Genomic DNA, 25,532 nt, shown 5'->3' with positions numbered 1-25,532 from the left:
CAGTCAGAGCTATATTTCCAAATGTGTCCCATTGTGAGGGTAAGTTATATTTTTAGAACTATGACCACCTCTCAAACCAATTACACAGTGAGGCTGGATATGCTTTTTATTTCCTTTAACTTAGAGTCCTTTTAATTGCTACACCTCTTTAGAAATGAGATGTTTTATAAATGATACTTAGAAGCCCACTGTTATCACCTTATACATGGCTTTCCTCATAGTTTTTATGTATATGTACTCAAAAACAGGAGGTAAATAGATAATCTTGTCAAAGATGTGGGATTCCTTCACGAAAGCTGCCATCTTGATTAATGACTAGTTGGTGTTAAGTAAGTTATAGTTCAATACCAAATCTCCAGCTTAGAAAGAGAGTTGCATGTTTAGGGAGATTTGACAATGTTGCATTTACTAAATTGTTTTTTTATATAACTTAAAATTTTGTTCACATCTTTCTCACTGCTAACGGTTTTGTTTTTAATAGAATAATCAAGAAGAAACACCAATGGAAGGAATTTATGTTTCAAAAATTTTGAAAAATGGACCTGCTGATAGAGCAGATGGCCTGGAAATTCACGACAAAATCATTGAGGTAAGACAATAATAAAATACAAATAGGATTTGTGAAAGAATATTTGAACATTTTAAATTTCCAAACTTACTGCTTTTCCTAGGTGTGGAACTTATTAAAGCGTATATCTCACAATAGTATTTAAGTGACCTATTTTAATTATTGGATATTGGACTAGAAGAATGAATCACCCAAAATTTCTAAATGTGTTAATGAATGTCTCCATTTTAAAAATTTCCTGTCCCTATGAATTTTAAAAATGATTGTGTGATTATCAAAGGATTAGTTTTTTATGACATCTCAAAAATGATGATAAATCCCTACTGAAGAACATTTTTTATGAGTAAATATTACTGTCTTTAAACTTGTAATTGGTAAGTTATGTGTAGAGTTTGGAATTATTTATACAATGCCTTTTTACCATTTCTTAGTTTAATATGGTTATCTTGTTCATGTTTTACATAAAAAAAAAAGAAGCAGCTTTTTTTTCTTATTGCAAAAACTTGCTGGAAACTATTTTTTCTTCTGTACATTATATCTGTATAATTTGTATTTAGGGTTGATGAAGTAAACACTTACAAGTTAGTGAAATTTGAGTTGTGATTATGGAATTTGGCATCATTGCCATTCCCTGACTCAGTGCTTTTGAAATGTTACTTGGTTGCTAAGTTGCTTCAGTCATGTCCCACTCTTTGTGACCACTTGGACTACAGCCCACCAGGCTCCTCCGTCCACGGGATTCTCCAGGCAAGGAAACTGGAGTGGGTTGCCATTTCCTGTTGGATAGTATTATTTGGCTTAACTGAAAATTAGGTTGCTTTTATCAATGGAATTATTTCTAATATATCAGTAAAGGCATAAATGGAAATTTGGAACATTTATTTAACTCCACTGTGCTTTTGGAAAAATTCTCTTTTCTAAATTATGTAATCGCTATCTTTCTGAGTGTCTGTATAAACTATCTGGATGGAGACTGTTTTTCTTTATTAAACTTTGAAGAATGTTTTAGATTTTCGTTCATCATTTGTCCATTAAAAAGTTGAATTTCAAATAATTTGACCAAGGATGAGAGTAAAAAGTAGAGAAGAGTCTGCAGTTTATGGTTGACTTATGCCATTTAGAAATTAGCTGATTAGGCACTTTGGTGAAGAGAGAGGAGTTGTCTTTGGCTAAAAAATGTGTTTTTTATCTAAAGAGGTCTCTTATATCAAAATTTTCTCTTTCTAGTTTTGTAGCCAAGAAATTATAGAGCTACTTTCATTGATGTTATCTAGTTTGTCTTGTCAATTTGCCTGGTGGAAACATTTACATGCTACAGCATCTAAAGTTAGAATTTGTCTGTTTCTACTCATGTAGTGCTATATGATATAAAGGGAAGATAACAAACAAAAAATTGTTCTTATTACTTTCTGCATTATCTCTAAGCATTTAGGTTTTTCCAGTTAAATGAAAAACAAATGCCTACATATGCTACTATTAGAAGTGCTGATGGAAGTGGATATGTATGTTCCATTAGCACACATATTCACATGTACTCATAACAGAAACACATACTCAGGATTTAAAAATGATTTATTCTAACTAGGCAGCAATGTAATGTATGCTTCCTTAATGTTGTATGGAAAAGGAGGAAGAAGAATTTGTCTTTTATATTGTAATACAGCAAATATGTTAAAAATATATTGGTTTTGTTAATATAAAGATGTATATTTATAAAAACTATAGTTGATTAATCAGTGCATCTCTATATCTAATATTGTTACTAATACATTTCAAAATAACCTTACTTAAATAATACAAGATAAAAAGCAAAAAGATCAATCATGGGATTGATTTATCAATTATATTGACAATCAATTGACCTAAATTATAATTTATAACCAGCTGCAGTATTATTATTATTTCACTTTGATGTACATGTATTAGCTGCTAATGACAAGAGCTTGAAATTTGCCTCAGTTCAGTTCAGTTCCTCAGTCGTATGTGACTCTGCGACCCCATGGAATGCAGCATGCCAGGCCTCCCTATCCATCACCAACTCCCAGAGCTTACTCAAACTCATGTCCATTGAGTCGGTGATGCCATCTAACCATCTCATCCTCTGTCGTCCCCTTCTCCTCCCTCCGTCAATCTTTCCCAGCATCAGAGTCTTTTCCAATGAGTCAGTTCTTGGCAACAGGTGGCCAAAGTATTGGAGTTTCAGCTTCAACATCAGTCCTTCCAATGAATATTTAGGACTGATTTCCTTTAGGATGGGCTGGTTGGATCCTTGCTGTCCAAGGGACTCTTAAGAGTCTCCTCTAACACCACAATTCAAAAACACTAATTCTTCAGTGCTCAGCTTTCTTTATAGTCCAACTCTCACATCCATACATGACCACTGGAAAAACCATAGCTTTGACTAGATGGACCTTGTTGGCAAAGTAATGTCTCTGCTTTTTAATATGCTGTCTAGGTTAGTCATAATTCCCTGCCAAGGAGCAAGTGTCACCATCTGCAGTGATTTTGCTGCTAAGTCGCTTCAGTCGTGTCCGACTCTGTGCGACCCCATAGACGGCAGCCCACCAGGCTCCTCCATTCCTGGGATTCTCCAGGCAAGAATACTGGAGTGGGTTGCCATTTCCTCCTCCAGTGCATGAAAGTGAAAAGTGAAAGTGAAGTCGCTCAGTCGTGTCCGACTCTTCACGACCTCATGGGCTGCAGCCTACCAGGCTCCTCCGTCCATGGGGTTTCCCAGGCAAGAGTACTGGAGTGGGGTGCCATTGCCTTCTCCGATTTTGGAGCCCCCCAAAATAAAGTCTGTCATTGTTTCCACTGTCTCCCCATCTATTTGCCATGAAGTGATGGGACCAGATGCCATGATCTTAGTTTTCTGAATGTTGAGTTTTAAGCCAATTTTTTCACTCTCCTCTTTCACTTTCATCAAGAGGCTCTTTAGTTCTTCTTCACTTTCTGCCATTAGTGTGGTGTCAATCTGCATATCTGACGTTATTGATATTTCTCCCCAAAATCTTGATTCCAGCTTGTGCTTCATACAGTCCAGCATTTCTCATGACTTACTCTGCATATGAGTTAAATAAGCAGGGTGACAATATACAGCCTTGACGTAAATCCTTTCCTCATTTGGAAACAGTCTGTTGTTCCATATCCAGTTCTAACTGTTCCTTCTTGACCTGCATACAGATTTCTCAGGAGGCAGGTCAGGTGGTCTGGTATTCCCATCTCTTGAAGAATTTTTCACAGTTTGTGGAGATCCACACAGTCAAATGCTTTGGTATAGTCAATAAAGCAGAAGTAGATGTTTTTCTGGAACTCGCTTGAAATTTGCTTAATGATAGAGATTTATCAATGAATCCTTTATGCCAGAGTACATTGGTATTATGCATATTTTCATTAGTTCTATAATGAATTCATGTGACCACATTTGCTGTTAAGAAATGAGTTAGGTGGTATATATATTTCTGGAATATTATCTGTTAAATAGCATGAAATAGTTTGTAAAGAAGATTAGAAATAAATCTCTCATATTTAGTTGCTCAGGGATGCCATCAACTTTTTCAGAGTGAAAGGCAGTCGTGTGACCTTACTTAATATACATATTTAAATAAGCTTGTTTGTTCTTGTGCATATATAGATGCAGAATATTCTTATGTGTATGTAAGAAAGATATAATTCTTGTCAATTATTTTAGTTCATTTGCCATTATGGCACCAGTAAACTTTATAATGGGAAGCTGATAAGAAATATGTCAATTAATTTAAAACTGCAGACATAAAAAAACAGACTAATTGACTAAACAGACTAACTTATTTAACTCACATCTAACAGATATGTTAGATTAATTTTCATTTTTTTTGTGCTCAATGATTTGTTTAGTGAACTAATTTGATAAATTTTTTTTCTCAGTTTTTGAATTTCAAATGGCCATGCTGATTTAAACCTAGTGCAAAAAATAAATTTGTTTACAGTATTAAGTACCCAAATATTTCATATATATGGCACATGTGACTTAATTCCCACAGTCGGACACATTACTAAATGTTTTGAATTCAGTGATATATGACTTAAATGAAAAATAGAAATTGTTCTATAATTTATATTTTACTTAAAATATACTAAAAATATTTTGTCTAGTTAATTGCTTAAAGTAATCATTACAATAGGCTTATGAAATAAATTTATAAAATAAGCTTTCTTAAATCATTCATTTGAAAGAGAAAGTGCTGCTGCTGATGCTAAGTCACTTCACTCGTGTCCGACTCTGTGTGACCCCATAGACGGCAGCCCACCAGGCTCCCCCATCCCTGGGATTTTCCAGGCAAGAACACTGGAGTGGGTTGCCATTTCCTCCTCCAATGCATGAAAGTGAAAAGTGAAAATGAAGTCACTCAGTCATGTTTGACTCTTCACGACCCCATGGACTGCTGCCTACCAGGCTCCTCCATCCATGGGATTTTCCAGGCAAGAGTACTGGCAAGAGTGGGGTGCCATTGCCTTCTCCAGAAGGAGAAAGTAAATATGTTAAAAGTTTGGTTCTACTGATAAAGAGATTTTGCTAATGCTAATAAAAATATTAGCTATAACAATTTTGTTAAAGTTTAACAAAGGCCAAAAACTCCAAAAGTATGTCTTTAAATATTGTACATTCCACTGAAGCCAAATTCAAGAAATATAAAAGAAAAATTATAGTCATGTGATAAATCCATGCCGTATTTTTCACATAATGAAAGGCAAATTTAGTTTTGAAGCTAGTCACCATGAGCAATCATGTTTACCAGTTTATGTTTACAAATTCACATTTGTTAAAATATTTATGTGTGTAGATTCAGAAAAGACATCAGTTGTGATATGTCAGTTACAATATTAGGTGTCAAAGTATCACTGGAGATTGAAAAGGCAGAAGATATTGTTAAAGACACTTTGAAACATCACAGAAATTCACATAGACCAGGAATTCACCAGAGTGTACATATGAATAACAGCATCTTTTGCATGCTGTTTTTCACCCTTTCAAGGCTCAGAGGACCACAGAAGATCCTTGATAATATCAAAGGCTTTGGCACACTTCTATGCAGGCAATACCAATACAGTCGTTATCATCATGTTAGGATGCCTGAGGGTATGTGAGAGGGAGTTGAGAGTCAAAGTTTACTGCTAATGTCAGCAACTACTCTTCTATTGTTATTTCTGTGATGCTGGTGGTGGGTTACACAACTATAACCCCTGAGTGAGAAAGTGACAAGAGGGAGGATAGTCATTCGTGGCTCTTCACATTTTATTCTCCCCTACCCATCCCCCTGACTCCCAGCCAATACTTATGAGATTGTGACAGGAAAGTCCACCCTTCTTTCAGCTTCTGGAGACTAGGGTGCAGGGGTGAAGTGCTGTGAAGTCTTTGAGAACAGTTGGGAGCAGAAAGCAGAGTTTTCTTTAGTATATATATTAAAGTATCTTCTATTTAGTTTGAAATCCATTGTGAAATGCAGCACACAAGACTTCTCCGTTTACTTTAGAAAGAATTCCAACATGGAATCATGTCAGTATAGCACTTTCTAGAAAGTGCTCTGTTTAGTACTAGCAGAAAGAACTTTACAAATGCAATGGTTCTACAAGAACTTATTATCTCTTCCAGACTGCCAACGACACTTTGTTTTAGTTCTTCAGTGTTAGATATTCTGCCTTCTCTGTCACTACTTTCTCTTCCACTAAAGTTAAAATCTTTGGTGGCTATCATTTTTTTTGTCCAAGGCTCTGCATAGTTTGGTTGTGGCTGTTAATGCAGGAAATTTAAATGCAGATTAGAGCTAAAAGTTCAGGAATGCATTTGAATCAGATCTTCAGTGCAGTACCCCTGTATGTGCCTGATGGCATAGTGTAACTTACTACGTCATAAAGCAGCCATGCTAATTTGTGTATGCATAAGAAGTATATACAGGTTTTGTAGGTCACCTGTATAACTGGTGGGGAATTAGAATTTTTGACAAATTGCTGTTTAATTCAAACATGTTACAGAATTCATCAATAAAATATCACCATCTTCCCACGTTCTTAGAGTGTATTTTAACATTGACTAATTGTCTGAAAGAATTCAGTTCCGTTCAGTTGCTCAGAAGTGTCCAACTCTTTGTGACCCCATGAATCGCAGCACGCCAGGCCTCCCTGTCCATCACCAACTCCCGGAGTTTACCCAAACTCATGTCCATTGAGTCCATGATGCCATCCAGCCATCTCATCCTCTGTCATCCCCTTCTCCTCCTGCCCCCAATCCTTCCCAGCATCAGGGTCTTTTCCAATGAGTCAAGTCTTTGCATGAGGTGGCCAAAGTATTGGAGTTTCAGCTTCAACATCAGACCTTTCAATGAACACCCAGGATTGATCTCTTTTAGGATGGATTGATTGGATCTCCTTGCAGTCCAAGGGACTCTCAAGAGTCTTCTCCAACACCACAGTTCAAAAGCATCAATTCTTCGGTGCTCAGCTTTCTCTACCGTCCAACTCTCACATCCATACGTGACTACTGGAAAAACCATAGCCTTGACTAGATGGACCTTTGTTGGCAAAGTAATGTCTCTGCTTTTTAATATTCTATCTAGGTTGGTCATAACTTTCTTTCCAAGGAGTAAGTGTCTTTTAATTTCATGGCTGCAGTAACCATCTGCAGTGATTTTGGAGCCCAGGAAAATAAAGTCTGACACTGTTTCCACTGTTTCCCCATCTATTTCCCATGAAGTGATGGGACTGGATGCCATGATCTTAGTTTTCTGAATGTTGAGCTTTAAGCCAACTTTTTCACTCTCCTCTTGCACTTTCATCAGAGAGAAATAAAGCAATCCTGTTAGTGCAAGTAAAGAACTACATCGTCATGAGTTTTAAAATCATGATTCCATTTGTAATACATGATTATCATTAGATAATTGTGTATTTTAATATATCTTGAAAAGTACTGTGGTGCAGTGGGAGCATGAATTCTGAAATCAGGAAGATCTAGCTGGAATTCCTGTCCTGCCTTTAAAATGTATGACCTTAAATAGGCTTCCCTGGTGGCTCAGATGATAAAGAATCTGCCTGCAATGCAGGAGACCCCAGTTTGATCCCTGATCAGCAAGATGCCCTGGAGAAGGGAATGGCAATCCACTCCAGTATGCTTGCCTGGAAAATTCCATGGACAGAGAAGCCTGGCAGGCTACAGTCCATCAGGTTGCAAAGAGTCAGACATGACTGAAAGACTAACATTTTCAGTATCACTTGAATAAGCCAGCTGTGCCTTAGTTTCTATGCCATTCATATTTATTGTGTGCATGAAGTGCCAAGCACAGGGCAGGTTCCTAGAACCTGCTGTTGTGAGCCTGATGTGTCTCATTCAGCTTATGCAAGGAGTTTGTTTTTCAAAGTAGAGAGACAGTGTAGGAGGGGAAGGGCAGTTATATTTTTCTTTTTTGGAGAATTCAGTCACTCCAGTTTTCAGTCATTCCCATTTCCATAGGCACCACAATTAAAATAAGTAAATGTAGGAAGTTTTAAGTTGTACATTTCGCATACTCATATAGACAGCAGATGCAAAAAGGGCTGCAGGAGAAAATTGTAGATGATTTAATTCAGTCATTTAACAAGTATCTTACTAACTGCCTATATGTGTTAAGTGGCATGGTTGTATTATGGAAATAAAGAGAAATAAGGCTCATTCTCTGCTCTCAAGCAGCTCCTTGTGTAGAAGGCCTGTTTTCTGTCTACACAAGGCAAGGCAAGCCTTTATGTGAAGCTGATCCTTCAATTGTTATGAAGACAAATGGGCATTATCATCTTGTCTTAGTGGAATGACACTATGGATTAATTTTAGTTTTCCTATTCTCCTAGAAGTACTTCAGTTCATTTTGAGACATCATGATATGGGATTAGTAAAAGAGTGGAATCTGTGAATGTAACATAGCATTTTGGTTTCAGGAAGAGATGCAGGCCTTGAACTTGGATCTCAGCCTTGAAATTGAGCTGAGTTATCTCACAAAGATTTCTCAATTTTTTCTTATTCCTAGTTTTGTGCCCATAGCTATGAGGGTAACAACAGTTAGTTCCTCAAAGTTTCTATCCAGTTTATCATAGTATTTTGCCAATTCACTGAGTTTCTATTATTAATAAATTCAGTTCTGTTTAAAATATTTTAAATGTTTTATTTTAGCTTACAAAAGAAAAGCTAGAAAGGTCTTTAAAACCTGGAGCTTTAGTGACTTAAGTACTGATATATCTGTTTTAAATTTATAAGGTATGAACTTTGATTTTTGAGTACTAAGCTTCTGAGAAAGTAAACAGGGCCACCATACATGACTGTGCAGTTAGCATACTATATAACTGCATGTGGTGTCCCTGTCAGAAAGTCTAACTGTGACTCCCATTCCCCCTTTAGTTCCCAGCTACAAAATCTCAACAGAGCACCTATATAATTTACTTTTATTTAGATGATTTTTATTAGGTATAATTGACATGCAACATTATATTAGTTTCAGGTATACAACACAATGATTTGATATTTTGAATATATCGTAAAAACAATCACCACTGTTAAGTCTAGCTGAAATTGTCACCATAGACATTTATAGGATTTTTTCCTGTGATGAGAACTTATAGGATCTACTCTCTTAGCAGCTTTCAAACATGCAAGATAGCATTTGCTAACTATATTTGCCGTGCTGTTTATTACATTCCCATCACGTATTTATTTTATATCTGGAAGTTTTTACCTTTATATTCCCTTTGCCTGTTTCCTCTATCCGTAACTCCCCAGCTATGAGAACCATTGAACAAGCTGTTCTTTGTATGTATGAGATTTTTTTTTTTTAATTCTACATATAAGTTTGATCCCATTGTATCTCTCTCTCTAATTTATTTCACTTAGCTGATATATATTTATATGTATATATATGTACATATATATGTGTGTATATATATGCATGTGTGTGTGTATATATATGTATATATATATATATACACTTATGTATATATATATCACAGTTTCTTTATCCATTTATCATCCATGGATATTTAGGTTCTTTACATATCTTGGTCTTTCTAAATAATGCTGCAATGAACATGGGGGTGCATGCATCTTTTTGAAATAGTGTTTTTATTTTCTTTGGAAAAATACCCAGAAGTAGAATTGTTGGATCATATGGTAGTTCTATTTTTAACTTTTTGAGGAAATCTCATAATGTTTTTCATAGTGTTTTTCACCATTTACATTCCCACCGATAGTATGCAAGGGTTCACTTTTCTCTGCATTTTGGCTAGCATTTGTCATCCCTTATCTTTTTGATAATACCTCTTCTAACAGATGTGAGGTGATATCTCATTGTGGTTTTGCATTTCCCTGTTAATTAGTGATGCTGAGCATCTTTTCATGTTTTTGTTGGCTATATGCGTGTCTTTTTCTGTTAAAAAAAAAAGTGTGTTTACTTCTTCTACCCATATTTTAATCAGATTATTTGTTTTTAAGCTGAGTTGTATATATTCTGTATATGTTTTGGATACTAACTCCTTATCAAATATATGATTTGCAAATATTTCCTCCCATTCAGTAAGCTCCCTTTTCACTTTTTTCTCCTTTGCTGTGCAGAAGGTCTTTAGTTTGAGATATTCTCACTTGTTTCTTTTTCTTTTTTTTTTTTGTTGTTGTCAAATCCAAAAAGAATTATTGCCAAGTCCAGTACTGAGAACCATGGTGCCTATGTTTTCTTGGAGTTGTATGGTTTAAGATTTTGCATTCAAGTCTTTAATTCATTTTAAGTTAAGTTTTGTTTAGAGTATTACATAGTGATCTAGTTTCTCTCTTTTGCATGTGGCTGTCCAGTTTTCCCAGCACCATTTACTAAAGCGAAAGTGTTAGGTGTTCAGTTGTGTCAGACTCTTTGCAATCCCATAGATGGTAGCCCACCAGTCTCCTCTGTCCATGGAATTCCCCAGGCAAGAATACAGGAGTTGGTAGCCTTTCCTTTCTCCAGGGGATCTTCCTGACCCAGGGATCGAACCCAAGTATCCTGCATTGCAAGCAGACTCTTCACCATATGAGCCACCAGGAAGCCGATTTATTGAAGAGACTATCCTATTCCCATTGTGTAGTCTTGACTCCTTTGTTGTACGTAATTGACTATATATGTCTGAATTTATTTCTGGGCTCTCTATTCTATTAATCAATGTGTTTTTTATATCAGTACCATAATGTTTTGATTATTATAGCTTTATAATATAGTTTGTAATCAAGAAGTGTGATGTCTTCAGCTTTATTCATTATTCTTAAGCTTACTTTAGGGTCTTTTGTGGTTCCATACAAATTTTCGGATTTTTTTCTATTTCTGTGAAAAATGCCATTCAGATTTTCATAAGGATTGCATTGAATCTGTAGATTACTTTGGATAGTATGGACATTTTAAAAATAGTAATTCTCTCAATCAGTGAGCACAGACTATCTTTCCATCTATTTGTGTTCTTCATTTTCTTCACCAATGTCTTATAGTTTTCAGTGCACAGGTCTTTCACTTGTTCTGTTAAACTTATTTCTAGGTATTTTATTATTTTTGATATAATTGTTAAGTGTGATTATTTTCTTCATCTATTTTTCAGGTTTTTCATTAATACTCTATAGAGATGCAACTGATTTCTGTGTATTGATTTTGTATCCTGCAACTTTACTGAATTTACTTATTAGTTCTAACCATTTTTGGTGGTGTCTTTAGAAAATTCTTTGTACAAATGACTGTATCTACCAGTTCTGTATCTGCAAATTCAATCAACTGTGAATTAAAAAAACAAAAGCCTGAAAGTTCCAAAAAGCAAAACTTAAATTTTCCATGAATTTACAAATATTTATATAGCATTTACATTGTACTTTTAATTATTTACATAGCATTTACATTGTATTAGATATTATAAGTAATCTAGAGATGATTTAAATTATATGAGAGAACATACATACTTTACATGCCAATATTATGCCATTTTATATATGATACTTGAGCATTCACATATTTTGGTGTCAGAGAGGGCTGGTTCCTGGAACTAGTTTCATGTGGATACCAAAAGATGATTGTATAAAATTATGTCATCTGAATATAGTGAAAGTTTTACTTTTTCCCTTTCTAACTTGCAAGCTTTTTATTTTCCTATCTGATTGCTAAGTCTTCCAATATTATTAATATATTGTATAAAAGTGGTGAGAACGGTTATCCTTGTCTTGTTCCTGATCTTATAAGGAAAAACTTTAATCTTTTTAAAAATTGAGTGTGTCATTAGCTGTGGAATTTTCATATGTGGCATTGTTATGTTGAGGTATTCCCTTTGTATCTACTTGGTTGAGAGCTTTTATCATAAGTGGATGTTACATTTTGTCAAATGCTTTTTCTTCATTTACTGAGCTGATCATTTTTATCCTTCATTTTGTTAAAGTGGTTTATCACATTGATTGATTTGTGAATATTGAGCCATACTTTTACATTTGGAATTAAGTTCCACATGTTTATGGTTTATGATCCTTTTAATGTATTGCTGAATTCAGTTTGTGAATATTTTGTGGATTTTAGATCTGTGTTTGTCAGGGATATTAGCCTGTGATTTTCCTTTCTTGTGGTGTTTTTGTTTGGTTTTAGTAACAGGGTAATGCTGTCATCTTGAAATGTGTTTGAAAGTGTTCCCTCTAATTCTGTTTTTTGGAAGAGTTTGAGAGAAAGATTGGTATCAATTTTCCTTTGAATTATCGTTAGAATTCACTGAGAGGCAACCTAGTCCTGGGGTTTGGTTGTTGGGAGGTTTTTGATTACTGATTCAATCTCCTTACTGGTAATCACTCTGTTCAGATGTTCCATTTCTTTGTGATTCAGTCTTGGATGATTTTATTTCTAAGGATTTATCCATGACTTAATTTATCCAATTTGTCAGTATATACTTGTTGATAGTAGGTCTCTTATAATCCTTTGTTTTTCTGTAGTATCAGTTATAATGTTACTTCCTTCATTTCTGATTTTATTTGAGTACTATCAGTTTTAACTTTTTAAGAACCATTTCTTTGTTTAATCGATATTTTATATTATCTTTTTGCTTTCTATTTTATTTAAGTCTGCTCTGGTTTATGTTATTTCTTTCCTTCTGCTAAATTTTGTTCTTTTTCTAGTTTCTTGAGTTGTAAAGTTATGTTGTTTATTTGGGATATTTATTGTTTCTTGAGGTGGGCATTTATTGCTATGAACTTCATTTTTAAAGATACTTTTGCTCCATGCCATAAATTTTGGTATGTTATATTTCCATTTTCATTTGTCTCAAGATATTTTTTTAAACTTCCTTTTTGGTTTCTTTGTTGATCATTGGTTGTTCAGTAGCATGTTGTATAATCTCCATATATTTGTGAAATTCTAGTTATTCATATAATTCCTAAAATTCTACATTTTTATACTCCCCACTCATGTTATATGTTTGTGACATCATATCGTACATCTTTTTTTCTGGTGAATTCCTTACCTAATTATCATAGATAATTATAGTGAGTTTTAGTACTTGGTCTTTTAATCTTCATACTAACTTTATAAGTGATTAATTCACATAAAATTTATTATGTATTTATGTTTCCCAGTGAGGTTTATATTTTCATATTTTTCCTTGTTACTAATTAATACCTTTTTTTTCAGTTTAAAGAGGTCACTTTAACATTTCCTGTATCACTGTTTTAATGTTGATGAACTCATTTTGCTTTGTCTGTAAAACTATTTATTTCTCCTTTAATTTTGAATGGTAACTTTGTTGGGCTGAGTATTCTTGGTTGGAAGTATTTTTTTTTTCCTTTCAGTACTTTTAATATATCATGTGACTGCCTTTTGGCCTGTAAAGTTTCTACAGAAAAATCTGCTGATAGTCTTGTGTATAACAAGTTGTCTTTCTCTTGCTGCTTTTACAATTCTCTGGTTGTCTTTAACTTTTAGCATTTTTATTTACAATGTTGCTTAGTATAGGTATGTTGGACTTTATCTTATTTGGTGGTGTTTGGGCTTCCTGAATCTGGATGTCTGCTTCTTCTCCAGTTTAGGGAAGTTTTCAGCTATGATTTCATTCAATAAGTGTTCTACTCCATTCTCTCTCTTTTTTTCTTCTGGGACTCCTATAATGCAAATGTCATTTCACTTGCTGTTTAACAGGTCCCTTATAGTATCTTTACTTTTTTTATTACTTTTTCTTTTTGTTCCTCTGTGTGAACTTCTTTGTTCTGTCTTTGAGTTCATTGACTTTTTTCTTTCTTCTGCTTTATCTAGTCTGCTGTTGAAACATTCCTAGTATACTTTTCAGTTCACTTATGGTATTCTTCAGTTCTTTTTAATTTTTCTTGTATTTCCTATATTTTATCTGCAAGCTTTTCATGGCATTCATTCATTCTTCTCTTGAGTTTTATAGTTATGATCATTATTTTGAACTGTTTATTGAATAAATTACATATATCTGTTTCACTAAGGTTTTTTTTTTTCTTTTTGAGGTTTTACCTTGTCATTTCATTTGAAACATATTTCTGTCTTCCTTCATTTTTCTTGATTCTCTGTGTTGGTTTTTGTGCATTAGATGAAACAGTTACCTTTCCCATTTTTTGAAGTGTTGGCCTTAGGTAGGTAAACCTTAGTGTTCAACCTTGCCCTAGCTCTTTATTCTCTCCTAAACCTTTGCGATTGTCCAAGCATCCTATTTTATTTACTAGCCTCCCAGTGTTGAGGGTATGCCAATACCATTTATTGTCTCAAAGGGTAGGATCTCAGTCATCCCCTAGATTCAGGCTGATTGGAAGCCAGACCCCCAGGCAGCAGCATCTAGAAATTGCAAATATATGCAGTCCTGTTGAACCACAAGTGTAAGCCTTGTTAGCCACCAGATCCAGGTAATGTATAGGTGTCCTTTGGTAGTAGCTGCAAAAATCAAGACATCATGCTAGGATGTAAGCCCCTTTCTGAAAGATACCAATGAACTGGAATGAGACAGAGGGAGAGGGCAAAGATTACATCTGTGGTGTCAATTCCCAGACAGCAGCTCTGCAGGCCAATTTACATGTGCCAAACCAGAAAGCCTGGCCCACAGGCCTCAGGTCCTGGCCACATAACTAGACCTCTGTCTCAGAAAGACTGGGTGTTTTTCAGTCTGCTATCTATGCAGTGCTGTGGGAATGGTAGTCTGTCAAGAACTGCCTCTCCAGTTGTTATAGTCCCATGAGACTGAGGAACACAAGCCTCCCCCTACTCCCTGGTCTTTACAGCCATACATTCAAAGGGTATTCTCTGGGTGACAGCCACACAAACTGAGTTAGCAGTTATAAAAACTGGGGCACCAAAGATGTGTAGAAGCTTTCCTTAAGGAGTTACTGGTACACTGATGTGTGGTACAAGGGGAGGGCAAAGATGGCATTCTCTGAGAAAAGTAAAAAAAGGATGGCTCTGGCTGTCTTCAGTTTAAACATGGGCCCCACTAGAAAGGAAAAGAAAGAAAGTTGACACCTGCTGGCTTTAGTGAAGCAGACAGAGAACATGAAGATGGTACCCAAAAACTCTGTGCCTGGAGAGTATACCAGCAGGTCCCTGATAGTCAGACCAATATTTTAAAATGAGCAAATGAGTCTTTTATGTAAATTTTGGACAACTTTTAGCACAGCAAAGGAAACTATAAACAAAATGAAAAGAGAATCCTCCTACACCTTTGTTGGGAATGTAAACTGGTATAGCTACTGTAGAGAACAGTATGGAGGTTCCTTAAAAAAACTAAAAATATACCTACCATATGACCCTGCTATCCCACACCAGGCCTTATATCCAAAAAAGATGAAAGCTCTAATTCAAAAAGATACATACATCTGAATATTCATAGCAGTACTGTTTACAGTAGTCAAGACATGGAGGCAACTTAAATGTCCATAAGCAGATGAATGAATAAAGACAATATGGTTTATGTATACATATGTGGTATGTGTGTGTGTGTATGTGTGCGTATACACACACACAAAGATATATATATAATGGAATATTATTCAGTCATAAAAAAGAATGAAATGATGCAATTTGGAGCAACGTGAATGGACCTAGAGGTTGTCATACAAACTGAAGGTCAGGCAAAGAAAGACAAATATTCTATGCTATCACTTATGACATCCTATGATATCCACTTATATGTGGAATATTAAAAAATGATACAAATGAACTTATTTTAAAACCAGAAATATACTTAGAGTCATTGAAAACAAATTTATGGTTACCAAAATGTAAAAGGGGGTGGGATAAATTGGGAATTTGGGATTAACAGATGCATACTACTGTACATAAGTTCAATAAACAACAAAAACCTACTGTGTAGCACAGGGAACAATATTCAATATCTTATAATAGTCTATAATGAAAAAGAATCTGAAAAAGTATATATATATATATGTATGTGTATAACTGAATCACTTTGCTCTATGCCTGAAACACTGTACATCAACTGTACTTCAGTTTAATATTTTTTAAAAAAGAAGGGTAAAAAAGTCCAGGCATCTTTAAAGGGCTGTTTCTACACTGTGTCCTGGGGCAGGTGAGTCTGCACATGAACCCATTAAGTGCCTTTTCTGTTTGCCTCAGCTCTGCAGTTCTCATGGTTATAAGTTTTGTTGGTCCTCAAAGCCAGATGTTTCAGGGATCATCTTTCAGGTGCTGATCTTAATAGTTGGTGTGCCTGATGTGGGGCTCAGCAGTGGCCATAGGGCTGGAAAAGATCAGTTTTTATTCCAGTCCCAAAGAAAGGCAATGCCAAAGAATGCTAAAACTATCACATAATTGCATTCATCTCACATGCTAGTAAAGTAATTCTCAAAATTCTCCAAGCCAGGCTTCAACAATACATGAACCGTGAACCTCCAGATGTTCAAGCTTGTTTTAGAAAAAGCGAAGGAACCAGAGATCAAATTGCCAACATCCTCTGGATCATCGAAAAAGCAAGAGAGTTCCAGAAAAACATCTATTTCTGTTTTATTGACTATACCAAAGCCTTTGACTGTGTGGATCACAACAAACTGTGAAAAATTCTGAAAGAGATGGGAATACCAGACTACCTGACCTGCCACTTGAGAAACCTGTATGCAGGTCAGGAAGCAACAGTTAGAACTGGACATGGAACAACAGACTGGTTCCAAATAGGAAAAGGAGTACGTCAAGGCTGTATATTGTCACCCTGCTTATTTAACTTATATGCATCATGAGAAAAGCTGGGTTAGATGAAGCACAAGCTGGAATCAAGATTGCCGGGAGAAATATCAATAACCTCAGACCCCATCCTTATGGTCTCATAAGGATGACACTACCCTTATGGCAGAAAGTAAAGAAAAACTAAAGAGTCTCTTGATGACAGTGAATGAGGAGAGTGAAAAAGTTGACTTAAAACTCAACATTCAGAAAACTAAGATCATGGCATCTGGCCCCATCACTTCATAGCAAATAGATTGGGAAGCAGTGGAAATAGTGGCTGACTTTATTTTTCTGGGCTCCAAAATCACTACAGATGGTGACTGCAGCCATGAAATTAAAAGACGCTTACTTCTTGGAAGGAAAGTTATGACCAACCTAGACAGCATATTAAAAAGCAGAGACATTACTTTGCCAACAAAGGTCCATGTAGTCAAGGCTATGGTTTTTCCAGTAGTCATGCATGGATGTGAGAGTTGGACTATAAAGAAGGCTGAGCACCGAAAAATTGATGCTTTTGAACTGTGGTGTTGGAGAAGACTCTTGAGTCCCTTGGAGTGCAAGGAGATCCAACCAGTCCATCCTAAAGGAAATCAGTCCTGAATATTCATTGGAAGGACTGATGTTGAAGCTGAAACTCCAATACTTTGGCCCCTGATGCGAAGAATTGACTCATTTGAAAAGACCCTGATGCTGGGAAAGATTGAAGGCGGGAGAAGAAGGGGATGCTAGAGGGTGAGCTGGTTGGATGGCATCACCGACTCAATGGACATGAGTTTGAATAAACTCTGGGAGCTGGTGATGGACAGGGAGGCCTGGTATGCTGCAATCCATGGGGTTGCAAAGAGTAGGACACGACTGAGCAACTGAACTGATCTTAACTGATGTGAGGCAGGAACACTTGACTCCTCAGGGAGAAGGTCTAGGTTTGTAGTTCATACCTGATTTGGGGGATTCCTTTTATGGCTGTGTTGTGTCTCAGCCTTTTATACTGTTTCATTGTGGTTTCCCTCTCATTATCTTGATTTAAGGTGGCCACTTTCATTTTGTTCAGAGGAAATTGTTACATAATCATCTATAGATTCTGTGGGGAGATCTGAGTTCAGGATTTTTTTCATTGATGTCTTGAACCAGGAACTCCCTATAACATCATTGGGACTCATGTTAAAATGAGATTCAGAAATGATTTTCAGTAAAAATTTGAAGTGTGCCATATATTACTGTCTTTTGCCCTCTTTTGCTCCATAAATAATCCTAGCAATCTGCTATCTCCTTTGTCATGTTCTTATTTCTTTGCAGCATCTGTCTTTAGGAAAGAATGTTGTTAAATTCACTTATACTAATTGATATTTGAATGATAAAAGTTTGCCCTACTCAGGATATCTGAACTTAACCCAGAGATAATGTCTTAATGATTCTTAAGTATTTTTGTCATTTTCACTGAACTAACACAGTAGCTTCTTGCGTAAACATTGCCTTCACCCAGTCTCTACCACTTGGAACTCAACTTGCCTACTACTGGTAGGGTTATTTTTTTCTCCTTTGCTTAAGGTCCTTCATTACCATTCTATTGTCAATAGGATAAAATCCCAATTTATTAGTGAAACAAAAGCATACCTTCAAAACCTTTTCTTTTTTTTTTTTCAGTTTTCATTTTTAGACCCTCTACTGCAATCACATTAAATTTCTCGCCTTCCTTATCATTGATTCCTTCTTTCCCTTTTACCTGGTGTTCTGACATTTCCCCCAACTCCACATCCTTTTCTTCACTAGCAAGTCTCTGACTATCCTCAAAAATCCTCCACTCCCTGAAGCCCTTCACAATTCACCAAGGGGAATTATTTTCCTCTCTCTGTTGCCGGTAGACTATTATACCTCTCACTTTCATAGCACTTTTTATGTTTTCCTGTTTATTATTTGCTGTTCTCCACCAACAAAGGTATGGTTTCATAAACATAGTTTCTAATTTTATTCAACTTTCTAGTTCTAGTACCCTTTCTGCTCTCAGCATTGTGTCTGGCAAACCAAAGGCTCTCCGTCATTTCTCTCTGAATGATGGAATAAATGAATGGATAGACCTCAAGGTCAAAATTTTAGGCATCTGGACTAGATCCTGGAATTTTTCAGGTGCCAAGCAGCCAGCCCCCTGTTACATCCTATTCATTCTCTTTACATCGTTATCACAAGGTTAGTCAAAAGTTGAAAGACTCACTGTTTAAATTTTAAAATCTCTAAGATCTGGTGTAAATGGATTAAAGCAATTGTATTTCTCAAGACTGTTTTGTCTAGCCTGTAAATAAGAAAGAATTCCAGTCTGCAACACAATGTTTCAAATTCTGTTTATGTAAATGCTTGCTTTGGACCTGCAGACATATATGTTTGCCTTCAGGTTTTTTGTCATTATACTCGAAGAACACTGGTAAAGATTACTGATTTCACGTGCTTGTCTGCAGAGCAGATTTGCAGAAAATAGCACTGTACTGAACATGGAATCAACAAAACCGTGATTAACCACAGAGGAACTGAAAAGATGAAAGATGTTTTCAATTTTTCCAAACCTTGTAAATGGTTAGGTGAAAAGACAGTAGCTTCCTAGAGCACTGGGGAGTGGCTGGGGAGACTCTTTGAAGTTCTGACTAGAGCTGCTTGGGATAATTAACAGTAGGCCCAGCTGTGAGCTGTTCTGAGAAGCTTAAGGAACAACTCACTAAGCTTGTTGCTTGGAACTTTATAAGCCAAGTTCAAGAAAGTTGTTCTTCTGTAGAATACATGCTGTTGTACTCCTAGTAGATTCCAGTGCTTTTCCAGAACTTTATATGTATTTCTCCTTTCCTTTCTAAAATGTTGTTCTTCCCACTGCCTTGAGAAAGCATCAAAAAAGAGAAAGGGCTGCTGGCACGTGTTGGGTGGATTTGTTCCTCTTAACCTATGAATTATTGTGCTCACATCACAGTCCAATGGCTGTATGAAAGTTCCTTTAATTGACTTCCCTCCTCTTTCTTAAGCAGTTAAGTGTTCTTAAGAAGTTTATCACTCCTTTAATAAGCAACATCTCACAGGTAATTCATTATCATCTTCAAATAAAAAGTGTCCCAAAGAATAGACATTATTCATTATGTTTAAAATATTTTAAACAATTCTATTTTGCTTTAAAGGTGTAGGAATAAATCTCCAAATCATAATATTAAAAGAGCAATTGACTGTGCTGCTCACTTTATAGGGAAATTATTATATTTCATAACACAGATCAGGATAAAATTTAACACTTATAGTTGGAAAATGTGTATAATTTTAAATTAAATTTTAAAAGAATTTTTGTGTAAAATTATGAATTTGATATTATACTTACATAATCTGTCATAATGAAATAGAAGAAAATAAGTTTTCTTTATGAAATCATATTTAGAAATCATTAGTTAACAAAACTGTATTAGTCATATAAAAGATAATCTACTCTACCCAATTTTCTACTCTGTTTCTATGAGTTTGATTTTTTGAAAAATATTCCATATATAAGTGATATCATACAGTGTTTGTGTGGCCTACTTCATTTAGCATAATGCCCTCAAGGTTCATCCATGTTGTCACAAACGGTACGTTTCTTTTTCTTTCTTGTGGCTGAATAATTTTCCTTTATGTGCATGTGTGTGTGTGTGTGTGTGTGTGTGTGTATGTTCTTTATCCAATCATCTGTTGATAGATACTTAGACTGTTTCCATATCTTGGCTATTGTGAGTATGCTAAAGTGAAGATGTGGGTACAGATATCTCTTCAGTATCCCATTTTCATTTTTTAGATATATACCCAGAAGTGGGATTACTGCATCATATGGTAGTTCTATTTTTATTTTTTTAGAAGAATCTATATTGTTTTCCCTAGTAGCTATGCCAATTTAATTTATACAGAGGTTCCCTTCTTTCCACATCCTTACCAACATCTCTTATCTTTATGGTGATAGTCATTCTAATATATACGAAGTGATATTTTATTTTGGACTTGATTTGCATTTCCCTGATGGTTAGTATTTGAGCATTTTTTCATGTACCTGTTGGCCATTTGGATGTTTTCTTTGTAAAAATGTCTATTCAGTTCCTCTGACCATTTCTTTAATTAATTGATTTAAGGTTTTTTTGCTATAGTGTTATTTAAGTTCTTCATATATTTGAGTTATTGATTTCTTTTTTTTTTGTATATGTAGTTGTAAACATTTTTTGCATTCTATAGGTGGCCTTTTCATTTTGTTGATAGTCAGAAGCTTTTCAGTTTTATGTAGTCCCACCTGTCTATTTTTGCTTTTCTTGTCAAACTAAAAAACATGATTCTTAATACTGATGTCAAAGAGAATACTTCCCCCTCAGTTTTACTTTTTTGGGAGTTTTGTGGTTTCAGGGCTAATTTTCAAGTCTAATCCATTCTGAGTTGATTTTTCTGATGGTGCATGATAGGAGTGCAGCTTCATTATTTTGTTTGCAGCCATTTGTTTTCTCAACACATACTGAAGAAACTGTCCTTTCCCCATTTTACATTCTTTCCTCTTTTGTCATAAATTATTCCTAATGTGACTTTATTTCTGGGCTGTCTATTCTGTTTCATTGATCTATGTGCCTAGTTTTATGTTAATACCATGCTGTTTTGATTACTATAGCTTTGTAATATAGTTTGTAACCAAAAAGTGTGATGCTGCTAGTGTTGTCCTTTTTCAATATTGCTTTGCTATTCAAAGGTCTTCTATGATTCTATACAAAGTTTAGGATTGGTTTTTCTATTTCTGTGAAAAATACCTTTGGAATTTCAATAGGATGGAATTGCATTAAATTTATAGATAATTTTGGATAGTATGGACATTTTAACAATAGGAATTTTTCCAAGCCATAAGCACAAAATATCTTTCCATTTATTGTGTATTCTTCAATTTCTTTCATCAATGTTTTTATAATTTGTTTTTTTACCTGTTCAATTAACTTTATTCCTAAGTACTTTATTCTTTTTGATGAAATTGTTAGTGTAATTGATTTCTTAATTTCTCTGATAGTTCTTCATTTATAGAAATGCAGCTGAATTTTGTATATTGATTTTAGATGTGAAAGTAATAGGGGGAGGTTGGTAAAAGGGTACAAACTTCATTTCTAAGATAAATGAGGTCTAAGGATCTCTAGAACATGAGTACAGTTGAAACCACTCTATTAAATAATAGAAATTTGCTAAGAGAGTATAACTTAAGCATTATAAATAAATGAATAAAGTGATGGATGTGTCAGTTAACTAAAGGGTGAGAGTCACTTTATATGTATATCAAATCATTACAGTGTGCACTTTAACTATTTTACAATTTTATTTTTCAGTTTTATTTTAATGAATTTGATTAAAAGATAATCACTTTTCACAGTGAAATTTACTACACACGATTTACTAAATAATTAAACACACTTGAATTTCAGTAGGCTCTTGTTGCTAGAAGTAAATTACCTTAAATACCTTATGGTCATCTCTGGTGGCTCAGTGATAAAGAATCTGCCTGCCAATGAAGGAGATGCAGGTTTAATCCCTGGGTCAGGAAGATCCCCTAGAGAAGGAAATGGCAATCCACTCCGTTATTCTTGCCTCGGAAATCTTATGGACAGAGGAGCCTGGCGGGCTACAGTCCATGGGGTCACAAAAGAGTCAGGCATGACTTAGCAACTATATGACAACAACAACAAGAACAACCTTATATCAACACATGAAGATGGTGTATATTAAAAAACAAAGGCAAAAGAACAGATGATGATGAATGACTGGCACAGAGGGACTTCTAAAAAGACCTCCCTGGCATTATGGTGGCCTAAAGTTTTAAGAATGAAATGGTATTTTAAAAGAAAGATAAGAGATTAAGAAGGAAGAGAGGATGAAGCAGGGGCTTTCCATATTTAGGAAGAATGCCATGAGCAAATGACAAGACAGAATTGACTATATTCTTGCTTGACAACCATTTTGGCTGATTAATATGATGAAAAATAATAGGCAATACATGTACATTGCTATATGTCAAATATTCTTTACAGTTGTGTAGGAGGTGTTCATGGGGTCTCAAAGAGTCGGACACAACTGAGTGACTGAACTGAACTGAACTGAGAAGGTGTTAACTCATTTCATCCCCATGAAAACTCTATGATGTTGGTATTGTAGATACTAGTAGTAACCCTATTTAGCAGACAAGAAAACTGAAGCACAGAAAGATCAAGTAATTTGCCATAGTGACAGAGTAGGTGTTCTTGGGTCTGTGCTCTTAGCCATAACTTGAGAATGCTCTTATTAAGAATTATATAGGTGAGTCAAGGTAGATAATGTATGGAAAGTTATTTGAATTCAGATTTTGATGAAGTTGATGGAAGGCATTGTTTTTTTGGCTAAAAAGTTAGATTTTATAATGTAAGCAATGAGGAGTCAGTAATCATTTTTTCGAGCAGGAGGATAACATCGGTAATGTAATGATTAAAAGATTAGTCAAAAATTGGTTTCACCAGGATGTGTAAATAGATTGAAAATTAAGGTACTTAATCAGAAGGATTACAAAAAGGATCTAGAAGTCTTTCTAATTAAGTACCTCCATTTTTCAGTCTGTTTACACATCTGTTCATATAGTCAAAGATTTAGTTTTCTAGTAGTCACACAGATTTGAGAGTTGGACCATAAAGAAGGCTGAGGGCCCAAGAATGACGCTTTTGAATTGTGGTGCTGAAGAAGACTCCTGAGAGTCCCTTGGACAGCAAGGAGATCAAATCAGTCAATCCTAAAGGAAATCAACCCTGAATATTAATTTTAAGGACTGTTGCTGAAGCTGAAGCTCAAATATTTGGGGGGCCACCTGACGTGAATAGTTGACTCATTGGAAAAGATCCTGATACTGGGAAAAACTGAGGGCAAGAGGAGAAGGGGGCAACAGAGGATGAGATGATCGGATGGCAACACTGACTCAATGGACTTGAGTTTGAGCAAACTCCAAGAGACAGTGAAGGACAGGAAAACCTGGTGTGCTTCAGTTCAGGGGGTGCAAGAGATTTAGACATGACTTGGTGACTGAACAACAACAAATCAGACTAGAGGGTAAGTACCTCAGGTGTCCATATGTGAGGAATGAGGGCCTATGGCAAATACAGTAGGAAATTGCCAGAAGGTAATGAAAATCTTGTTAGTTTTTTCATCATACTTAGTGTTTCCCCTTGTCTTCACTATCCTACAACATGTTCAGCACCATCTTTAATCAAGAATGGTACTTGGTGCTTATTTTTAAGTAAATTTGCTACAGAAGAATCACAAATGATAAGTATTTAGTGCAATCAAAGGTCAGAAAGTGAAGCCAATCATGTAGCCAGCTTCCCAGTCAAGACACAGATAGATCATTCCAAGCACTTCAAGAATCTCCTATATTTCTCTGTTCCTCCATTGTGGTTGTTCAGTCATTAAGTGGTGTCTGACTCTTTGGGACCCCCCTGGATTGCAGCACGCCAGGCTTCCTTGTCCTCCACTATCTCCTGGAGCCTGCTCAAGTTCATGTCCGTTGAGGTAGTGATGCTATCTAATCATCTCGTCCTCTGCTGCCCTCTTCTTTTGCTTTCAATCTTTCCCATCATCAGGGTTCCACCACTGCCTCCCTCCAAGTTTGCCTATTTTTGAATTGTGCATAAATAGAATCGCATGATAGATATTCTTTATGACTTCTTTATTTAACATTATGTTGGTGAAATTCACTGGTATTGCATCTGTCATTTGTTCATTCTCATAGCTGTTTAGCATTTCAGTATACCACAATTTAGTTATCAGTTGTATCATTAGTGGAATTATTGATTCTGACTTATTGTAATAACTTGCTCTGAATATTCTTTTGTGCATCTTTTGGTGCATATATACCTATATTTCTGACACACACACACTTACAAATGTGGTTTGTATAGGAGAGTCAAAGTAGGTAATGTATGAGAAGTCATTCGACATACAAATAAATGTGTCATTTGTATGTCACAGAGTCAGAGAATGGACACACGCACACACACACACACACACCCCCCAGAAGTATATTTGTATTTCACAGAGTCAGAGAATATATGCATAGTTACTACTGCTGAATATATTTGTTAAAATGATAGTAGCAATTTATATTCTTATCAGCAGGGTCAGAGCCAATTACCTCACATTCTTGCTAGAACTTAATATTATGTGTCTTAAATTTAATCCATCTAGCAAACTGGTATATACATAGTCCCTGGTAGCTCAGATGGTAAAGTGTCTGCCTACAATGCGGGATACCCTGGGTTTGATCCCTGGGTCAGGAAGATCCCCTGGAGAAGGAAATGGCAACCCACTCCAGTACTCTTGCCTGGAAAATTCCATGGATGGAGGAGCCTAGTAGGCTACAGTTCATGGGATCGCAAAGAGTTGGACACGACTGAGCAACTTCACTGGTTGATGTCTTAAGTGTTTTGGGCCATTTCAGTATCCCTTTTTGTGAAGCACTTGTTCATATTATGGTGAACTCAGAAATCCTACCTTTTCCTGCACCTTCAACACCTCACACACTGCCTGGTATGCAGTGGGCACTCAGTTGTTTAATGAATGAATTAATATGTACAAGATTATAAGGATAAAGCCAATCCAGCGTTGCTGTTAAATCCCTATGCTTAACATCTGTGAAGTGTCCAATAAAAGTGTACTAAATGGATGAAAAAAGCTTTCCTGTTTTTTTTTAAACTTATCTATTGCGAAGCAATTATAAT

At 35.6% G+C, this 25,532-nt stretch overlaps 1 protein-coding gene across 2 annotated transcripts in view; it reads left to right on the top strand.

Moving 5' to 3' along the window:
• Positions 1 to 25,532, top strand: part of PDZRN4 (PDZ domain containing ring finger 4) — a 401,102-nt gene that overhangs the window by 4,492 nt on the left and 371,078 nt on the right. For both annotated transcript variants that reach the window (XM_081587468.1, XM_081587469.1), the window contains exon 3: positions 482 to 589. In XM_081587468.1, the coding sequence (XP_081443594.1) occupies positions 482 to 589 (108 nt within the window). The remainder of the gene's footprint in view (positions 1 to 481; positions 590 to 25,532) is intronic.

This window comes from Giraffa tippelskirchi, chromosome 4, assembly GCF_054371585.1.
Source record: "Giraffa tippelskirchi isolate mGirTip1 chromosome 4, T2T-mGirTip1v1.2.pri, whole genome shotgun sequence".
Lineage (NCBI taxonomy): Eukaryota > Metazoa > Chordata > Mammalia > Artiodactyla > Giraffidae > Giraffa > Giraffa tippelskirchi.
This window is presented reverse-complemented; position numbering and strand designations above follow the sequence as displayed.